The 21665-nt window shown below is 38.6% G+C and overlaps 1 protein-coding gene across 1 annotated transcript in view; it reads left to right on the forward strand.

Moving 5' to 3' along the window:
- Window positions 1–21665, forward strand: part of FHDC1 (FH2 domain containing 1) — a 1772510-nt gene that overhangs the window by 1112919 nt on the left and 637926 nt on the right. Inside the window, exon 9 of the mRNA XM_044062462.1 lies at window positions 569–676. Within this exon, the coding sequence (XP_043918397.1) occupies window positions 569–676 (108 nt within the window). The remainder of the gene's footprint in view (window positions 1–568; window positions 677–21665) is intronic.

Consider the following 21665-nt stretch of genomic DNA (forward strand, 5'->3'; position numbering starts at 1 on the left):
CAGGGACATGAAGCACTGGTTGGATAGAGAGGGTGCTAGAGGCCTTGGTTTGGACACTCAGCTGAGATCTCAACTCTATAGCTGTGCCAGTGGGGAGTCTTTCTGGGGATCTGAAGAAAGTGGGAGAAACCAGCCCTGGACTGACTGTGGTCTCTGTGTGCTCTTAGAGGAAATTGCACTTGATGCAGAGAGCTGCATCTGGAAATACTGTGTGTGTTCCTGTTCTCCTCCCAGTGGAAGTCCCCCACAGGTGCCAGTGGTGTGGATTGAGGTGTTTTGATTACTTGTCCAGTGGTGGGTCGTTACAGGCATTATTGAGTCATATGCAACATCATAGTAGGTGATGAGGTGACTCTCTATGGTTTTCGGTATTCCCATGTATTACCTTAACCAACTGTTTATGCCTGGAAATCTAACAGTGAGCCACAGTTCATTATGTTGATATTGGTTATCTAGCATGTGTGTATCTATATGTGTGAAGCATATGATAATGTTGTTTATCTACTTATTATATCTGTATATTTGTGAAGCATACAATTTAATTACATTTAATGATGATTTCTTTTAGGGTGGCTACGCTGGAAATGCTGTTGGTTTTAAGCTGTCTTCCTTGCTAAATCTAGCAGACACAAAGTCAAACAAACCTGGAATGAATCTGCTTCACTTTGTTGCTATGGTAGGTAGTATGGAAATATACCTCTGCTGGAGTGTGATGTAAATTGAGTATAATTTAGAAGCAGGTAATATACATGTTGCATATGTCCTATCCAGTATAATGATCTTATGTAACTTTTCTTTGCTAGTAATAGTTTGTCAGAATGTTTAAGAATTATGCTTACTATGATGCAGAAACACATCCTCACGCCAGAAAGTGAATATGCAAAACTCTCATCACAGTGGATGCATCATGACTAAAACAGTTGGGACATAATGGCAAATGGGCATACAGATGTATTTACATGCACTGATTTGAAATATGATAACATGATCAGTCAAGTTGCTGTTTATCAAACAAGGTTTCAGCAAGTAGCCCTTATTGAAACTACAATGTTTCAGACATCCAGTTTTGAAGACTAACCATCTGTAAAAACAAGTATGGATGAGTCACTTCTCTGACAAATTTCTCTTCCTCCACCTCTAAATCTACAGTGTGGGAGAATGAAAGCTGTTGGTGTGTCTGATCCTACACATATCACCTATATTAAGAACTCCTGAGTCATTGCACTGTTGAAGGATTTTTTTTTATATTTTTTATGGTAGTGAAATGAGTTCTGGACTCTACTGACTGACCAAAGACACCAAAGCAAGGACTAAGGTAATACATCTAGCAATGTTTTCAACAAGTTCTGATTCGGGACAAAACCAGTAATCTGAAGCAATCTTCAGGATGTACTTTCTTGCAGGGACATTTTTCCAACCACATCCATGCAGAGGGTTTGTCTGTCTACATGCTTCTTAATAGTTTCATATGTTACTAACAGGCTATTCACCCCAGGGAGCTTCTTAAATCCTAGCCATGCTTCCCAAATATGTCAGACTGGTTTTGATACTGTGGGGTTACTTTAAGGGGTATATGTAGGCTTTACAGGCTGCCTCTGTCCACTAGAGACATTAGTGCCATGCCAAGAGTAAACTTCTGATTCTCCATCCACTGGCCCTTTTTACACTTGCATTGGGTTAGGGAAGAATTCTGCTTCACATGGATGGGAATCCTGTTCCAGAGAAAAGTTAGTCACCAAGAGATATACCTGTCCCTCCAACATGTGCTATTTATGTTGCAGATGAGGGTTTGGTCCCTAACTTGGGTAATTCTGATGCTGTTTGTTTTGCAGCTGTTCAACATATTCATCAGAGTGGGATCAGAGGATACTTTGTAGGCCAGGCATAAATTGCCTCTCAGCAATTCGTGGGAGACTGAGTACAGAGATAGGGTATTGAGGCAGTCCATGTAGGACATGTTGTTTAGACCACATATTCTATTTTGCTGAGAACCTCTGTTGATGCTGCAGTTGTTGCATATGCCTGGACGGGTATATACAAATGGGGGGGTTGCACTCAATTATTTGTCTAAGTGCCAAGTACAGTGTAACAATGACATCCTCATAACTAGATGCCATATACTTGCTTATAAGTTGCTCAATGTAGAATAATTTCTTCACTACCAAAGCACACACGATGAACAAAGGACAGGTTACTGTCCACATGTTCTGAAATCCCTGACCTCTGGATTTTACTCTTATAGGAATATTTTCAATTTGGTAATTTCCAGGGGTAGTAGCTGTCTTCCCAAAAGATACTATTATGCATTTCTTGGTACTGAATTTTAGACCGTGACTCTGGCACCAGTTGTTAATCTGTCAACCCATCTTGTAGGGTGTTTTTGTCATTGTTGGATTGTATGACTGTACCTAGTTTGCAGTCATCTGCAAAGCTGGTCAGTCAGAGCCCCTGATATTAGCCTTGACTTCAGAGAAGTACATACCAAAAATGAGTAGCCCCAACACCGAGTCCTGAGGGGCTCCACTAGTGACTGGCCTCTTGGTGGATGTAGACTCCCTATCCAGTCTTCCAGGGTTCTATATGTGAGCCAGCTGGCTATCTAGAGGGCAAGACAGGATCACAAGATCATAGGCGGGTACTAGGCTAATGGTCCTAGGGCCCTTAGAAGCCTAGCCAAGTACAACCCCTGTTCCCAAGAATATCAAGGTATTAAGCTGAATTAAGTCAACAACTACTGCCCCTGTCCAACAGGGACACAGATGAAACTTCCAGGGTAAATTTGCAGTTTCCCACCCAATCATACAAATTACACTTAAATAGGATCAGTGAGGGGCTCTGCTTCACCTGAACTGGACGTTTGCTCCAGAGGAGAGGAAACCTCTGTGAGATATACCTGTCTCTCCAGCAAGTGCTGTTGATGTCACATACTAGATTGAGCTCTCTAGAGAGAGTGCATCTTATACCATTTGATTTACAAATGTGCAGCATTTCCTTTAGAGCAGGATATGAGGTTGCTTTATATGCAAGGTAGAGGTCACCTCTGAGTAGACTGTATGTCACAGAGTATAGTGACAGTGATTTTAGTCTGTCAATGTATGACATATACTGAAGACCCTGCATTTTCTTTGTAAGAAACCTTTGAGGTTTTTCCAGTTACTGCAGGTGCCTGGTACGGTACATACCAAAGGTAGCATTGCACTCTGTTGTTGGCCTGATGAGTGAGGAGTACAGGGGGGTTATAACCTCTTTTGTTCTGGTTGCAGTGCTCTTATTAATGAGGTGGGTGATGTAGAAAGCCATTTGTTACCACCGTGGAGACATGGTGGTCAAAGGAAAGGTTGCTGTTAACCTGCGTGCCCAAATTTCTCACCAATGATTGTGTGCTTGGGGTGTTATTAATGTGTTAATCTGCAGGGGCATCGCCCTTATCAAAGAAGATGATAATGCATGTTTTTGCACTGAGTTTTAGCCCATGACTTTGGCACCAGCCGTTTGTCTGTGTAAGTCCCTGTTGTAGGATGTTGACATAATTTGGGGACTCGATGACTGTACCCAGTTTGCAATCATCAGCAAACCTTGTCAGCCATAGGCCTTTTGTTTTAGCCTATACATCAGAGAAGTAGATTCAAAACAATAGGGGCCCCAGCACAGATCCCTGTGGAACACCACTGGTTACGGGTCTGCTGGTGGAGTTAGACTCACCTATTTTGACTGTGTGTGTTCTGTTGTTTTGTAACCCATCTTACAATATAGTTTCATAGTTTAGTACTAGGCTATCTGCCCTGAGGCATTTGCAAGCCTAGCCCTAGAGATGTGGCTTTCACCACCCCATGTAGAGGTACTAAGGTGTATAGAATAAATTTAAAATACTGTGCCTTTGTCTAGTAGTGACACATTGAAGACCCCCTTACTTATTAAAATTAGTTTACTGTGACTCTGTTAAGTAGCGATACAGGGGTGACCCCCGGGGTAAACCTACGATCTCCCATCCACTCGTCAAGATTTCTCTTGAAGAGAGTCAGTGAGGGGCTCTGCCTAACATGGACTGGGATTTTGTTTCAGAGTATGGGAAGCCTCTGAGTTATGAATCTGTCCCTCCAGCATGTTCTATTCATGTTTGTACTGAGGTTTAAATCTTTGGCTCTCGTGGTTCTTATGGATTTTGATTTTTTGAGGTGGAGCATGTCCATCAATTCCTGGTTGGACATGGCCTTGTATGTCAGGCACAGATCACCTCTGAGCAGGCGGTATGCTACTGAATAGAGCTGGAGTTTCTTTAGCCTGGCAGCATATGACATATGTTGGAAACCCTTGATCCTCTTGGTGAGGTACTTCTGGGGTCTCTCCAGCTGTTGTAAGTGCCGGGTGAGGTACATACCAAATGGGGCATTGTACTCAATCATGGGCCTGATAAGGGAGGAGTACAGGGGCACGATGACCTCCTTTGATCTGGATGTGAATCCCTTCATGATAAGGTGGGCAAGGTAGAAAGTCTTTCTAACCACTTTGGCAACGTGGGTGTCAAATGAGAGGTCACTATCAACTTGGGTCCCCAGGTCTCCGATTACTTTTTCGGTACTCAGTGGGTTACTGTCAATGTCATAATTTGTGGGTATTTTGTTTTTCCCAAAGGGGATGACTATACATTACTTGGCATTCAGTTTAAGGCCGTGATTCCGGCACCAGTTGTCAATTTCGGTGAGGCCTTTCTGTAGGATGTATGTGTCAGCTGGTGTATCGACTATGGCGCCTAGTTTGCAGTCATCTGCGAACTTTGTCAGCCACAACCCTCCCATGTTTGCTTTCACATCTGAAAAGTAAATGCCGAACAAGAGGGGTCCCAGGACAGAGCCCTGTGGGACACCACTTGTGACTGGCTTTGAGTCTGACATGGCTCCCGCAATCTTGACTTTATGGGTTCTGTTCTTTAGCCAGTTTGCAACCCATCTTGTGACATATGGATTTACTTTTAAGCTGTTTAGCTTTTCTATGATCCCCGAGGGGGGTATTGTGTCAAAGGCTTTAGCCAAGTCCAGGTAGGCTGTACAGACTGCCTTGCCCTCATCAATGGCTCTAGTGACTGTTTCGAAAAAGTCAACCAGGTTCAAAAGGCAGGATCTGCCTTTTACAAAGCCGAACTGGGTGGGATCAAGTGTCTGTAAGTCCCCAATGTCGTTGTTTATGAGTTCCATAATAATTCTTTCAATAGCTTTGCAAACCAGGCTGGTCAAGCTTATGGGGCGGTAGTTCCCAGGATCTGTAGTGGAGCCTCCCTTGTGGAGTGGTACCACTGTTGCTGTATGCCAGTGTTCAGGTACATATCCTGTAGTAAGGCTAAGGTTAAATAACATTTTATATGCGGGTTTAGCTCCTCTTGGAGTTCACGTATCACGCAGCCGGGGATACCATCAGGTCCCATAGATGCTGTGTTTTTTGCTTTGTTGAGGGCTGTTCTCACCTGGACATCAGAGATGACAGGGAGGTTACATTCAGCTGGGATGAGTATTTCTTCTTTTGGAGGTGAGGGAGGGGAGAAATTTGCACTGAACCTGTCTGCCAGAATGTTGGCAATATCTGTGGGTTCGGTAAATTTTTTGTCGTTGTGTACTAACTCTGAGCATATCTGAGTGTTTTCGCCCAGGTTTCTAACATAACTGAAGAATGCCTTGTGGTTATCTTTAGTGTCCTTGGTGATTTTTCTCTCAAAGTTGGCCTTGGATATTTTTATGAGAGAACGTAGCTTTCTACTATTGCTGATCAGAGATGCCTTCCCTTTATGGGATTTTGCTCTGTCTTGCAGTAGCTTCCTTCTTTTGTTGTACAATTTGTTTATGGCTGGGGTCCACCAGACAGGATGCTTTCCTTTGGTGGAGAGGGTCTTGGTTTTATTTGGGATTGCGCAATCCATGCATTCTTGGAGATGTCCATAGAAAGCATTTGTGTAGGATTCAGCATTGTGGGATGTGGTTTCCATTGGCCCTGAGGGCTTAAATGATACCATCTCAGTCTTAAGAAGTGTAAAGTCGGCTTTTGAGAAGTTTCTCACTGTAGTCTTTTGTGCTGGGGGTGGAGGTGGTAAATGTATATCCAGGGTGATTAGTTTGTGGTCAGATCTCACCAGTGAGGGCAATACTTCCAGTGTGGAGCATTTTGTCCCCATGTTTGTGATGATCAGGTCTAGTATATTATCCCCCCTTGTGGGAGAGGTGACTCGCTGTTCCATTGCATTTGAGTTTATGAATTCCAGGAACCTTTGGGCTAGGGTGTTAGGGCTAGAATAGTGCACCCAGTCTATGTTAGGGTAGTTGAAGTCTCCCAATATGATGGTATTTGGTGAGACATTCATATCTTCCAATGTTTTCAGGAAGGCTGAGTGAGGTTCTTGAGATTGGGAGGGTGGTCTGTAACATGCAACCAGTTGTATAGCAGTTTTGCCTGCAGTTAGCTGCACCTGGATGGTCTCCGATGCTTCATGAGTTGCCACTAACCTAGAGGTGTGGGTATCCTTGATGAATATGGAAACTCCCCCTCCTTTTGTGGTTCGGCCCGGGTTTTGGGGCCGAAAAGCATGATACGAGGTAAAGCCTGGTAGCGCTGGGGTGCTCTCAGGAGCCTTGAACCAGGTCTCGGTTACAGCGCAGACATGGATGTTCTCCATACTGAGGAGTGCTTCGAGAGCCTGCATCTTGAGATTTAGACTTCTGGCATTGAGCAGCATTACCCTTAATTTTTTCCATTTTGTTTTCTAAGGAGGTGGGTTCATCTTTTGAGCCTTGCCTAAAAAGGCACTATGGGGTGGCAAGAGCCTTAGCCAATATCCGGAAGCCCAGTGGTGACAGGTGCAAGCCATCCCTTGAAGCAGCGTGGCTTGTCCAGCATGTCATCCCAAGCAGACAGACATTGGATCCCCCTAGAATGACACCAGTAACTGAGCCAATTATTAAAGCTGATCATCTTGTCTTTGTATTGTGGCATCATTCTTGGTGAGGGCAAGATGCTGCTCAGGGTCAGGGTCATACCAGCCTGGGCTACATAATCAGAGAGCTCCTCAATGTCTTTTTTCATGTAGTCCAAGGAGGTACGTCTCAGGTCATTTACGCCGGCATGGACAATGACAGAGTCATATTTGTACGTGCTTTTGAGTGACCTGAGTGCGTGTTTCATATGGCGGATCCTAGCCCCCGATAGGCAGCTTACCGTTACCCTCTCCTTGCTCAGCCTGGTAAGTGGGACGTCAGTGTGTCTGACTATAGAGTCACCTATCACTAGTGTATCAGGCATAGTGTTTGGCCTTAAGGGCTGTGATTTATTGACACACCGATTTATTGAAGTATGTGTTGCATGTGTTATGTTTTGAGGTGGTGGATTTTTGGGTGTCTGCTTTGGGAGCCTCTGTTGTTTTGGTAAGTTTTTTAATAGAGCCTCCGAGTATGTTTTTGTGTTATTATGTGCTTGATTTGCAGGTCTATGTGTGACTGGGTTTGTTGTGTGTGTGGTTACCCTCTCCTCCTGTCTGGTCTTGCCAGTCCTGAGCTGAGAGAGTTCAGCCTCCAATTTGGCTATATAGTTGCATCTCTCACATGTATTTGTGTTTGTTGGGAGGAGGAGAGGGTTGTCTGTGTACATGAGACAATTATAGCATTGTCTGAAGATTCCCAGATTAACCAGCTGAGCAAGAGAAGATGCTAGCAATCTACCACTCAACATGCTAGAATATTATAAGAGAGTGCTTTGATCTCCACCTGGGTGAGTTTATCAATGATGCCTGAGTGGGGAATAGTGTCAAAGGCCTCGGCCAGGTCCAGGTAAGTCATATAGACAGATTTTCATTTGTCCATAGCATTGGTGACTTTCTCAAAGAAGTCCACCAAGTTCAACAGGCAGGATCTCCCTTTAATGAAGCCAAGCTGAGTCGGGTCAAGTGTTTCAAGGTCTCCTATATCTTTGTTGATTAGGTCCATGATTATTCTTTCCATAGTCTTTCAGATTTGGCTGATCAGTTTTATGGGTCTATAATTCCCAGGGTCTGTGGAGGTGTCTCCTTTATGTAATGGGATGACTGTTGCTGTTTTCCATTCAGCGCGTACAAAACCAGTGCTTAGACTGTGGTTAAAAAGACCCAGTACCCAGTGGTATAGCTAGTTCCTGTTTGAATCCATTTTGAATGCAACCTGGGATATTATCAGGTCCCATAGAGACTGTGTTTTTCGCTTTTGACAGACCATTTACAGCATGCTCCTTGGAGATACAAGATGGAGGGCAGGTGGTAGGGATGCCTTGGGGGACATGGGGTGGTGACGGGGGAGAAGTTTTCACTGAACCTGTCAGCTAGCTGGTTGGCTATTTCTGTGGGTTCAGTATATTTGGTGCCATTAACAACCAGTTCTGTGCAAATCTAGGTATTTCCTTTAAGGTTTCTGACATAGTTAAAGTAAGGCCTTCTGGTTATCCTTAGTGAAGGAGGCTAATTTGGATTCATAGTTAGCTTTAGAATGCCTTACAAGGTATTTTATTTGCTTCGTTATGCCAAGGAGGGAATGCTTCCTATTCAGATACCATTTCTTCCTGCTCTTGGACAACAATTTATTTCTCTTACTGTATAACCTGTTCATGGCAGATGTCCACTAGGCAGGCTTGTTCTTCCATGAGTATCTTTTTTTGATCCTATCAGGTATGGCTGAGTTAATACAATTGTATAAATGCTTATACAAGGTATTGGTGTAAATCCCAGTATAGTTGTCCATGCCATCAGTGAGAGCAGGGGCTGTGAAGCTATTAATGCTGTTACATGTTAGGTTATAATTGGCTTTGGAGAAGTTTCTGAGTCTAGCTGCTGCTATTGGGGGTTCAGATGTTATTGTTACTTCTAATGAGACAGATTTATGATCAGACTTCACTAGGGAGGGCTGAACACATGGGGTGGTGCAACAATCACCCATGTTAGTGAGCACCAGATCCAGAATGCTTGGATCCTTTGTGGGGATGTCACCCAACTGGTCCAGGGCATTGGAGATGATGAAGTACAAGAATCTTTGGGCAAGTGTGTTAATGCAAATATAATTTACCCAATCTATGGATGGGTAGTTAAAGTCACCTAAAACCAGGGTGTTTAGTTGTATCTTGGGCGATTCAAGTAGCTCCAAGTATGCTGTGTGGGTATCCTAATTCATGGACGGGGACCTATGACTGGCAATAACTTGGAGAGGGATCTTACCTGCAGTCAATTGGACCTGGATTAGTTCAAGGGAATCATTTTGTTTAACCAATCCAGAGGTGTATTTATCTTTGATGAATATTGATACTCTACCTCCTTTAGTTCTCGCTTAGATCCACTTAGAATGACAACAGAAACTAAGCCAATTGTTGAATTCAGTCACTTTTTTTTTGTTTATATTGTGGTATCATCGTAGGTGAAGATAGTATGCTGCTCAAAGCTAGGGACATAACTGTTTGAGACACATATTCAGAGAGCTCAGTCATGTCTGTCCTCATATAGTCCAGTGAGGTATGTCTCAGGTCATTCACAACAACATGAACAATGACACAGTCATAAAAGTACTTGCTGTAGAGAGACCTGAGTGCGAGTGTGATCTGGTGGATCCTGGAACCTGCCAGGCAGCTGACTGTAACCTTCTGTTTGTCCAGCCTGGTGAGTGGGACATCTTTGTATCTCACTATAGAGTCGCCTATGACCAAAAAATTTGGTTTAGATGTGTTTTGCCTTAGGGCCCTGTTTGGTGAGACACTTGTGCTTGTGGATTTATGTGTATAGAGTGCTGCAAGTACTGTATTAGGTGTAGCATGTTTGTGTTTTGGAGGTCTCTGTTTTTTAGGTAAATTTCTGGTGAGTACCTCCACTTATGATGGTTTATGAGTTGAGAGTGTGCATTGTGCAGGAGGTGTAGTATGTGGGCTGACAACCTGTTCAGTGTCATTGTTCTGTGAATGAGAGAGAGCAAGGATTCCAAATTCTTAGTGTGTATGCATCTCTCACAAATTGACCTTGAGTGATTTAGGAGTAGTGGGTTGTCAGTGTACATGAGGCAATTGCTACACTGCCTCAGGATACCCATGTCAATCAGGCTGGCAGGGGAAATGGAGGAGAACTGACCGTCCATAATAGTAGGTGTAAGTTTGCTTACTTTGAGGAAGGGTGTTGTTTAATTGGGGGCTTAATGCTGGGTCTATAGTATTGGGGGTCTCAAGGCGTACAAGACTATTAGGTATTAGGAGATTTCAGTTAAAATGGCAAATGCTTTAGAAAGCCCAGCTGAGGTGCTCTCCAAGCAGCTAAGTGCAATTTAAGGGACTTCTCAGTTGGAGCACGTGTAGTTTCTAAGGGAAAATAAATCTACTTTAGCTTTTGCATCTATAACCGCCACTTCCACTGAGCGGTGCTGGGCAAAGGTACACTACATGCAAACAGATGCCTCAAATTGCTTAGATGAAGATAGTAGAGCAGTATCTGGTCTCCAAACTCTGTGGAACTGTGTTAAAAACAGGCACAACTCTGCGCTAATGCAGGGCTTATGTAGCAACTGTGAGAACCCCTTTTTAAAACAAGTTAAGCAATTTTCAGACAAGCTGGCCAATGGATATGCTCAAAACTGAACCTTTTTCTAACCTGATTCTAACAATCTCCAACTCCTTTGCTGCACTCTTCTGCCACAAGGGTGTAGGGACCCTCTTAATGTAAGATGGCTAGTTTTAGTGCTGAGATAATTCCAAACAGTCTAGATTCAAATCTGAATCTAGCCTAATGTATAAAATACACAAGTGCTAGAAAATGTAAAGTGCAGGAAAAAACAGTCTTAAACAGCAAACAGTTGAAACAGTGAAACAGCAAAATAGTTAACATGGTTAAAAAACAGGCATCAGTTCAGTAATACACAGTTTAAAAGTACAGTACAGTGAATAAAAATACTTACTTTTCTGTAGATTTCAAAGGATGACTTGGGTTTTGTTTGGATTCACTCCAGAGATCAGAGAGAGCACACCAATCATAGAGCAGCTCCTGTAGGGGCTTATACTGAACTTTGTGAGTTTATTTACAGTACCAAAGTGGGATATTGTGTCAAATGCTTTGGCCAGGTCAAGGTAGGCAGTATGCAATTTTACCCTCATCCATTTCTTTGGTGACCTTCTTGAAGAAGTCTACCAGGTTGAGAAGGCATGACATGCCTTGACAAAACCAAACTAGGTTGGATCCAGTGTATGAAGGTTTCCTATGTCATTATTTGTCATTTATGTGATATTTCCTTCCAAGGCTTTGCATGCAAGTTTAGTCAGACTTGTGTGTCTGTAGTTACCTGGGTTCCTAGATGGCCCAACCTTGTACAGAGGGTTGACAGTTGTAGTATGTGATAGTTCAGGTGAAGGTTAGCAGCCTTTGGCATTTACTAAAAAGAGGTGGAGTTAAGCATGACTGTTCATGATGCATAATAGTCAGAAAACAATCTGCAAAGAAAATTAAGAACTTATAACATTTAGGATTAAAATCTTACTAAATCCCAACAAAACCTTAAACCCAAGACAAAGATAAATAAATAAGTAAATGAAAGGCAATAAGTCAAATTATACAACCGCTCATTATTTGATAGATATCTTCCTTCTAGCACAGTTGTTTGCTTTCAGTCTATTCAGTGCCTCTCTCTAAATTTCTTTAACAGAAAAGCATCATTAACATTAGGACGGAAGTAAAATTAATATCTAATCCACAGCACATATTTAAATAACGAAAAAAAAATGTAAGTGCCCATGTTTGAAACTGTTCTTGAGTACCGCATCTATAGAAAATGTGTTCATAAATGAAAGGCAATTAGCCTTATAGATATCCTATTTAAAAAAAAAAAAGATGACATTGTCACAGTGAAGTCTCAGCTGATCACAAAATGTATTTAGCTCTCTGGCATCTTCCAATAATATATTCAGAGACATAACCCTTTTCTCAGCTGCTTATATTTATGTAAATTGCATGCTCCCAAGCTCATACAACAAAATTAACCAGTTCACATCCAAGGCATACCATGGAAAAGAATCTTCATTAACCATTTGAAGAAGATTCACCCTCACAAAATGTCACATCTTGCAAAATAGGAGATATTACCACTTACCTTTCACCATCCATAAAATTTCTAACAGCATCGATATCCACAGTCTCAAAATTTAGATTCAGAATTATCCTGAGGAAAAAATATGATGTATATATCTAGCAGTACACTAAGGACATATCATTAAACACCTTAAAATATCTTCATAAAAGTTAGCCGTTGAATAGCAATTAAATCCTCCTCTTCCAAGTTCATATTTACTTTCAACAGATCCTCCACAATTTCCATCAGGGGTTCTGACACCCCCCCACCCTTTGTTCAAAGGTGAATATCTGCACACAAATGTTAGATCTCTATCAAAAGACCAACAATACCATTTTATACAGTCTCACTTCTCTGAAACAGAACTTGTATATTTGGTATGTAATCCTACAAAAGGATCAAAATTATGATATTCCATTATACTGTTTTCCTCTTAGACAGTCCTGACCCAGCATAGCAACCCTTTGCACTTGTTCTTGCAAAATCCCATCCAATAGGATTTTGCAGGGTCTATATCAGTTCACCAAAATGGCTGTAGTTCGAACACCATATGTTCAAACTTCTAACCACGAAGTACAAAAACATCAAAGTCTTAGAACAGCAATTTTTTTTCCCAGGAGAAAAAAAATCGCTGTTCCAAGAAACACACACACACACAACACAAGCACACCAAAAAAACAGCAATCCACACACAAACACTTAAAATCCTACATCTAACCCTATACTAAACTGTACATACACTATCTATCCACATACCTTAACCCAAACCCTAACCCTAAGGTCTGTCACTATCCCACACTCACCTGACCCGCACTCTAACCCTAGCTCACCTATCCCACCCTAACCCTAAAATCTGGCATTATCACACACCCACCTCACCTGTGCCCTAACTCTAACTCCCCTACTGCGCCCTAACCCTAACATCCACACAATCGCACACTTACCTGAACCTGACTGTAACTTCCCACCACAGTCCTGATAATCACGAAGCCACATAAATGGCCCACCGAATTCTTTCCCTGGGAAAGAAATCAGTGTTCCGTGGCTTCACGATAATCAGTGTTCGAAATTCACAGTTCGAACATCTGGTGTTCAATCATCAGCCATTTCGACGGACTGATATAGACCTGATTTTGCACACTGAAATAGAAACATAATTCCTTTTCCAAATCCCTACCAATCTTTTCTTCACACTGTCTCCAGCCCAGTTTTTCACATTTTTCTTGCCCTGATTAAAACCAAGTTTTAAACTCTTAAACCTATTTATATTATTTTTTTTTATTTATCTTTTGTTGACCAGGTTAGCCACACTAGGCTAGTAACCTCTTTTCAGGTGAGACTCAAGGTGGTATTTGTACTACTATGGGGAAATTTGGCCAGGGCACTGTTCAACTTCCCCTACTCTTGGCAGTAGGAGATTGGGTGTTAGACATCCTGACTTCCTGTTCTTGTTCCAGGTGAGGAAGTGGCCTGGAGGAACAAGGAGAAAACATGGCTGCTGAGAGACAAAACAATTTGGATGTTAAATGTGTTGGAAATGAAGAAAAATGGTAGAATCACTACCAGAATTCTTTTCAGGTGAGGTGGGAGCAGAGAAAATGTTGTTTGCTGATGGTGAGGAGATTGGGGAAGAGATGGAACTAAATGCAGTGGTGGAAATGAACTCAGAAGAAATTTAAAAAAAAAACCTGTTTGAAGTGGCAGAAAAGGCAAAAAATGTGTTATTCCAACCCTCCAGTCGGGAGGGTTGTGGGATGAATATCTGGAAGAACTAATTAACCAGAGTGAGATGGAAAGTGGAGCTGCTGTATCCTGGAGTGACATTATAGAAAAAATGGAAGAGGGAGAAAAAGAGAAGGAAAAAGAGCCAGAGAAGGTTCCAGAAAAAGAGTCCTATGCTCAAATGGTGGAAGAAGGAATTAAGGAGAAGACAGAGATGAAGAAAAAATATGTTGCTCGGGTGAGCAGTAAAAAAAGAAAAAGGCTTGGACATGTATGAGGTGTGGGACAATGTTACTGCATCTCTGACAGTAAACGGTGAAGAGATAAGAGCTTTCATTTTAATTAACAAATAAACTTTTTGTGACTATATTTTTGAAACTGGTCAGACTATTAAAAACTTTTTGGGGTCTATGAAAAAAGAAAGTAGGCTTTCCACGGTCAGAATATGTGGTGCAAGCCTTTTTTAGTTAAAAAAAAGGATTTTGATTCAGTTTAGAATGGAAGTGAAGCAAAAGAATGGAGTGAATATTTGTTAATATGTAAAGAAGTGTTGGATACTACTAAAATCTATGATGAAAGAGGATTATGGACTGGGGGTTTGGAATATGGAATAACTTTGAAAATGGAAAATAAAAATGTAATACATATACCTAGCATTATTAATGTGCATGGCAATAGAGGTTTTCTAAGGTACAGTGGACAATCACTTTTGGAAAAAGTGATCATTTAATTAATGAATGTGAAAAAAATGCTGTTTATGTGGTCAGACTGGCCAAAATGCAAAGAAATGTGGTAATACAGGACATTCATGGTTAGATTGTGAGGTAGAAATACAAGAAAATGAAAAAGAAAATAAAATTAACATGAAAATGAAGATGAAATTATACAAAACAGAGTTAGAAAATGTACAAGAACTCACAACACAATAAGAAAAAAAACAAAGAAGTGGCATTTAAATTTAAGGGTTAAGACAGAAAAAGGGAAAGAGACAGATGAAACAAGTGAGGAAGAGTCAGAGTGGCATAAAATAAAAGGCAAGAAAAATTCAATAGGAAAGAGAGTTAGGGAAAGAAAAAGAATATTTAAAAATATAATGGTTAAACAGAATAAGAAAGATAAGCAATGAAAAAATATTGTAATAACTGTTCTATAAAGCTGAAAATATTAACTTTGAATGTGAACAGTGTGAAGAATATTAAAAGAATTAGTGTTTTACAATGGTGCACTGCAGTAGATGCTCAAGTAGTAGTGTTAGAATACATTAGAATGTTAACAGAAGAAGAAAATGTGCAAAAAGAAAAACTTTGTAATGGTACTGTTATTTGGAACATACACAAAGAAACATACTCAGGTATATGTACATTATACCAAGAAAATACAAAAATATTAGATATTACAATAGTAGAACTGGGACGAATAACAGTAGTGGCTATAAAATGGAAAAATATGTGTCTAGACTAAGAGCTTTATATGCATATGTAACAAAAAAAAGGAAAGCAAAACAATGTTTAAAAATATACCTAATTTTGTCTGTGGTAATGTGGATGTAACAATGGCAAGTTACTATTTCTAATTTGAGAAATAAAGGGAACAGTTGTGATGTTAAAATGATTATTGAAATTATGAAAAGTGGAAAATTAAAAATATGGGAAAATAAACACTGGGCTAATAAATAAAATGAAATTAAGACAGACATTGATTATTTTTTTTTATATCGGAAGGCCTAAAAATTACCCAAAAAGGAATCAAACATACTGGGTTTCCTGATCATGTGGCGATTTGTATAAGTGGAAAATGAGGAATATATCAAAATAGGAAAAGGCATAAAAAGAGTAAATGAAAAAGAGTTAGAATCAGGAGAAAGAAAATAAATTATAGAATTATGGCAACAACATATAGGTATGAGAGATTTTTATGAAAATTGGACAATATGATGGATTAAATTCAAAAAGGAATAGAATGCATAGAAAAAAAAAAATGGAATACAATATATTAAGTCAAAAATATTTAGAGTGAATCGAAAAGAATAAAAAATCATTTTTGAAAAAAGAAAAAGAATTATATAGAAAAAATCAGGACAAGGTTAATAAATTATTATATAAACAAAATATTGTTTGCAATAAAAAAGAAGTAGCACCATACTTATGTAAAATAGTAAAAGAAGGAAAGATAATGAGGGAATTAAAAAGGAAGAAGGGAAACAAGTTAAAATAAGAAGAAACATATTAAATAATTAAAGAATGTGTATTATATTTATATAGTAAAAAAGTTAACACAGAACAAATTTATAAATGGGAAAATTAAATAAGGAAGATAATGAATAGAGAGAAAAAGTGTTGAATGAGATCATGAAAGATTAACGTTAATTCAGCTGCAGATTTGGACAGAATAGAATATAGTATGTATAAAGAAATGTATGACTGACAAAAATGATGTTTACAGAAGTAATGAATGAGTGGTTAGAAAAAGCAATTAAGTATAAAGAAATTTGTATAGGTATGATAAAATGTATATTAAAGAAAGCAGATAATGATGAAATAAAGAATTGGAGACCAATTTCACTGAATAACACAGATTATATAATTTTCATGAGGATAGTAACTAAAAGATTGCAATGTAAAATAGAAAGATTACTTGATCAGAATTTGGGAGAAAAGGAAAGGGGAGTCGAGACCTATTGTGGATAATAAGGGAAGTAATTGATATTGTTAATAAAAAGTGGAATAAAAAATCATGATAGGGATGTTAGTAAGGCATATGACAATACTCAGTGTAAAACATTATGGGAAATTTTACAAGCATATAACATAAGTGAAAAAATACAAGTAATTAAAACATTATATGAGAATAATTGTGAGAGATTGAATATACATGGCTGGATTGGGGAAAATCTGAAAATAGAGTGTGGTAAAAAACAAGGATGTCATGCAAGCAGTATGATCTTGGCTATAATCAAGAACATGGAAATTAATAAAATGTCAAATAAGGGAGAATATAGAATGATGGAGGAAATAAAGCTACCAGTATGTATACTTGCACTGATGATATTGTAGTAATAGCAAAAGATAAAGCCTGGATGGAAAAAAATAATGGGAGATTAAGTACATGATTGAAGGAAATTGATTTAAGCATAAATAAAGAAAAAAGTAAAGGATTTGGGTATACAGGTATTATAGGAGAGGAAGAATATAATGAGAAGAGTATAGATATTTTAGGAATAGTATTTGGAAGGACAGACTACAGACATGAGCAATGGGGCAAACTTATTAAAAGAATCAAATACATGATTACATTCTGGAAGACATATAGGTTTTCATACAAAAAGAAAGCACATTTAATAAATATCATAATAGATAAAATTGCTTATTTGGCAAATGTTTATATGACGTCAATGAAATATGAGAAAGAAATTATGCAGATGATTTTTTCATTTATTTGGGGGGGGGGCAAGTCTGAACCCGGTTAAGAGGGGAATTTTGTATATGAAAAATGAGCAAGGGGGATTGGGGCTGATAAATCCAATAGTACATGCAGCCTCTTTAAGTATGTATAAAAGTACTAAAGGGAATGATGAAACATAATAAAGATTTGATAGAAACAATAATGTATTGTAAATATATACAGAAATTTGGGAAGAAATAGAATTGAAAAAAAGAAACACAATTGTTATTAATGAAGAAATGAAAGAAGTTTACAGCAAAACTGTATTATGGAAATTAAAATAGAATGTGTATAAAAGAATAGAAAAGAATGGTATGTTAACGTTATGAGATCCTTTTATTGGGAGGATCCATTGAAAGAGTTAAAAATAGATAGGAAGAAAGCGATAATGACAATATACAGAAATTTAAAAAAAAATGAAAGAATGCCATCAGCTTTTGTGGAGGTTGTCCATAAGAAAATTATCAGTGGGGGCAAATATGCCATATAACAAAAAACAGGATAGAATATGTAATACATGTAAAGAATTGGAAACTGCAGAACTTTTTTTTAAATGTGAGAGAATTCAAAAACTGTAGACTGAAGTATGTAAATATGATTTGATTAAAACTTATTTAAATTTTGAAATGTTAAACATGGACATGGTAGACTATGAAGCAAAGTAAATGGACAGAATCATATTTTATGTAACATGGGTTATATGGAATTAAAGACTTAATGAAATTGAATACAATGGAAAATAGACATTGACAAAAATACTGGAAAAATATGGGTTTGTTTGTGGGTTAAAGAGTGTGGGGGGAATTTAACCTATACAGGTAACAGAAAATACACCCCTGGGATCACTTCATTGGCTCTGCTTGACAGAGGATCAGTTAATTAATCAATGGGGTGGCGAAAGCCGACAAACTGTGGCTAGGCTTATAAATGCCATTGGGCAGATAGCCTAGTACCTACCTATGAACCTATACTTAAAATGGGAATACCAGTGTATTGAATGATGTTAAAGTATGTTGTTGTGTCTTTCGGCTTTTCCCGGTTAGGGGTTGCCACAGCAGAACTCTGGTCCGCTAATGACTGGCAGTAGATTTTTACATGCTGAGTTGCCGGCCCTGATGCACAGCCTTCAACAAAGGTACGCCCGTTCACGCATGTCTCCACACAGAAGACGCTCTAGCTGAGAATCGGACAGGACGTCTTACTGTGAGGCGACAACGCTACCACAGCACCACCACTGCAGTAATGATGTTAAAGTACGTAAATATTGTAAATATGTAAAAATATTGTGTGTGTGTGTGTATATATATATATATATATATATATATATATATATATACATATGTATATATATATATATATATATATATATATATATATATACATACATATATATATATATATTTATTAAAAAAAAAACGGCCGCGGTGGTACAGTGGTTAGTGTTGTTGCCTCACAGCAAGAGGTTCTCCCGTTCGATTCTCGGCTGGAGCGCCTTCTATGTGGAGTCTGCATGTCCTCCCCATGGTCAAGCGACATTAAAAGACATGCAGGTAGATCCATGCGTGATTGGGTGTGCCTTCCTTGAAGGTTGGGCATCGGGCTGGCACCTTGGCACCGTAAAAAAATCTGCTAATCATTAGCAGACCGGAGTTCTGCTGTGGCGACCCCTAACCGGGAAAAGCCAAAAGACACACACACACACATATATATATATATATATATATATATATATATATATATAGATAGATATATGCTTCTACTTCATATGACATAACTTTCATTTGACTGAGACCATATAATCTAAAGTTCAAAATACTGAAAACTCACTTGACTGAAACTCATAACACTGACACCTTACAACGCTAAATTTCAACACAGTAGTGGCAGTGTGTAGACTACTGTAAGGTAAGTAAAAGGTATATGCCCTTTTCCCTATTGTAGTGTGATCATGGAGTTAGTAAATATAGTTGGCGGGTGTGGGTGGCACAAACCCCCCCACATACACACATTGGTTTGCTTTTATATCGTCTGGTTCATGGTAAGAGGGTATATAATTAGTTCTTAAGTTCTGGAAAGTATTAGTAATTGGTGTTGTAAGTGTGCATGTCTATAATTTGCAATTCAGTGTGTTGAAATCTAGCATTGTAAGGTGTAGGTGTTATGAGTTTCAGTCAAGTGGGTTTTCAGTATAATGAACTTTAGGTTATATGGTCTTGGTCAAATGAATGTCAGTCATATGAAAGTTAGGTCATATGAAGTAGGCTCATATGTATGTGATGTATGTGTGTATAAATATATATATATATATATATATATATATATATATATATATATATATATATATATATATAGATAGACAGGGACAGAGATATACAAATAAAAAAGACAACGCTTTAACTGTTTGCAAGCCAGTGGGCGACAACAATAAGGAGTTAGATGGAAGAAGAGTTCTGCAAGTTGCAGAAGAACAAAGAACACTTTGTGGAAAAATGTTAAGCACAGCAGTTACGGATGAGAGGGAGTAAGCAAATTTGTCTGATGTTGAGGTAGTTGCTGAGGATAGGCTAGAGGAGCCTGCGATGGTTGCGGAAGGCAGTTTGGAAGCCCTGTTTTATAATAACTAATGAGTTAAGATGAAGCAGAAGACAATGTTGTCATTCTGTGGTCACAAGCTGTTGAACTGGTCCAGGAGAGTGAAGGAAGTGTAAGCAGAAGTTTGGAAAATGTTGTACAGTAGGAAGGTGAACCACAAACACCAACACACTCACAGTCACAGTAATTGGGAGAGGATGTCTCTATAAATAGAACACATGCTGTAGTGGTGGCTGCTATAGAGAGAACAGAGCAGAGTATTAATCAGGAAAGAAAGTCTATGGTAAAAATGTCTTCATAGAAGACATCGCTATTCACAGGTATAGTATTTATGACAAAATAAATGAGGCATTAGGATTTAGTTTATATCACAGATTTACTCCTTAGTTCATTTTGGAAAGTAGCAGTTTTGTATTGTGATTTTTGAGACATTTGAATTAATAGACAAATTTGTGTATGCAGTTAATGCAAAGAAACAGGTGTAGCCTGGAAATTAATGTGTTTCAGGCAGTTAAGACACTAAGTTTATTTTAGGTCTGATGATCTAGAACAAGAAGAAATTAAGGACTATTTTCTATCTATATGCCAGTCTGTGCACTCTGTGGACAAACTATAAGATGAAAGGAAAATTTTGACTGGAGATGGGAAATCTGGATAACAGTGTAAGAAAATTAAAACATTATGAAGCATATTCCGTGTGGAATTATACTTAACAGAATCAAAGGAACTGTTAGATATTTTGGATAGCCTGAAACATTATTTTGAGCTGCAGAAGATCATCTGATTAATGAATGTACAAAAAGGCAATGTAATGCATGTGGATAGGTTGGCCGTACAGCTAAAGACTGCAGACCATATTGCAGGTATTGCAAATCTAATGAACTTTGGTGGTATGACCACGTTAAAGAAAATAAAAGTGTACAAAATGAAAATTTGGAATAAACTGTAAAAGCTGAGTTAACTGGTGAGGAAGTAGTTAGTACCTGGCAAAGATAAAGAGGTTAAGTGGGAGTAAGATTTTAATGTAGATGAAGGAGAAAATTATACAGAATGGCTGGTTGTAAGAAAATTATGTTAAAAATCTAAGGAGATTGAAAAGATACATTAAGCAAGTAGAATGAAAGATGTTACTATCGGTAATTGAGTTAGAGAAAAAAAATGAAAAAAATGGCCTGAAAGAAAAACAGATACAAAAAGGTAAATGATAAGTTTTTTTTTTTCTGTCCTTTTCCTTTATGTAAATAGTATAAGTAAAAGCAGAAGCATTACTGTGAAGCAGTGGTGTAAACAGGTAAACTACAACATAATATGCTTCCTAGATACATGTGTAAATAATATAAAACAGAAAAAAACTGTTAAATCCAGTATGGGAAGGGAAGATCATAAGCTCTAGGGGTAATGATTTGTGTTCTAGACTTGTGGTATTGTATAAAGTGAACTATATTATGATATATAAAGTTACTGTTGTTTGTCCTGGAAGGTTTGTGATATTAGATTGTTGTATTAAAGGACAAGTAATAAGACTTATGGCAGTTAATGCATATACATCAGGTACTAAAGGAATAAGACTTTTTTCAAGAATTTAAAAAAATATGGTAATTTGGGGAGATTTTAATTGTGACATTAGCAACAGAAAAAGAAATCAAGGGAGAGAAGTTAAACTGTGTAAAAATGTTTTCACAATTTTGACTCAAATAGGTCAGGAAAGTACAGTTGTGTACCTACCATAAATGTAGATGTTCGAGTGTATTCACTGTTGCAGTCATTATACTTAGGTTATCCTGCTGGCAGGCTACCCGCAGTCGGCCTGAATTCCAA

This window comes from Protopterus annectens, chromosome 2.part1 (genome assembly GCF_019279795.1).
Source record: "Protopterus annectens isolate FY-2018-M chromosome 2.part1, PAN1.0, whole genome shotgun sequence".
Taxonomy (NCBI): domain Eukaryota; kingdom Metazoa; phylum Chordata; order Ceratodontiformes; family Protopteridae; genus Protopterus; species Protopterus annectens.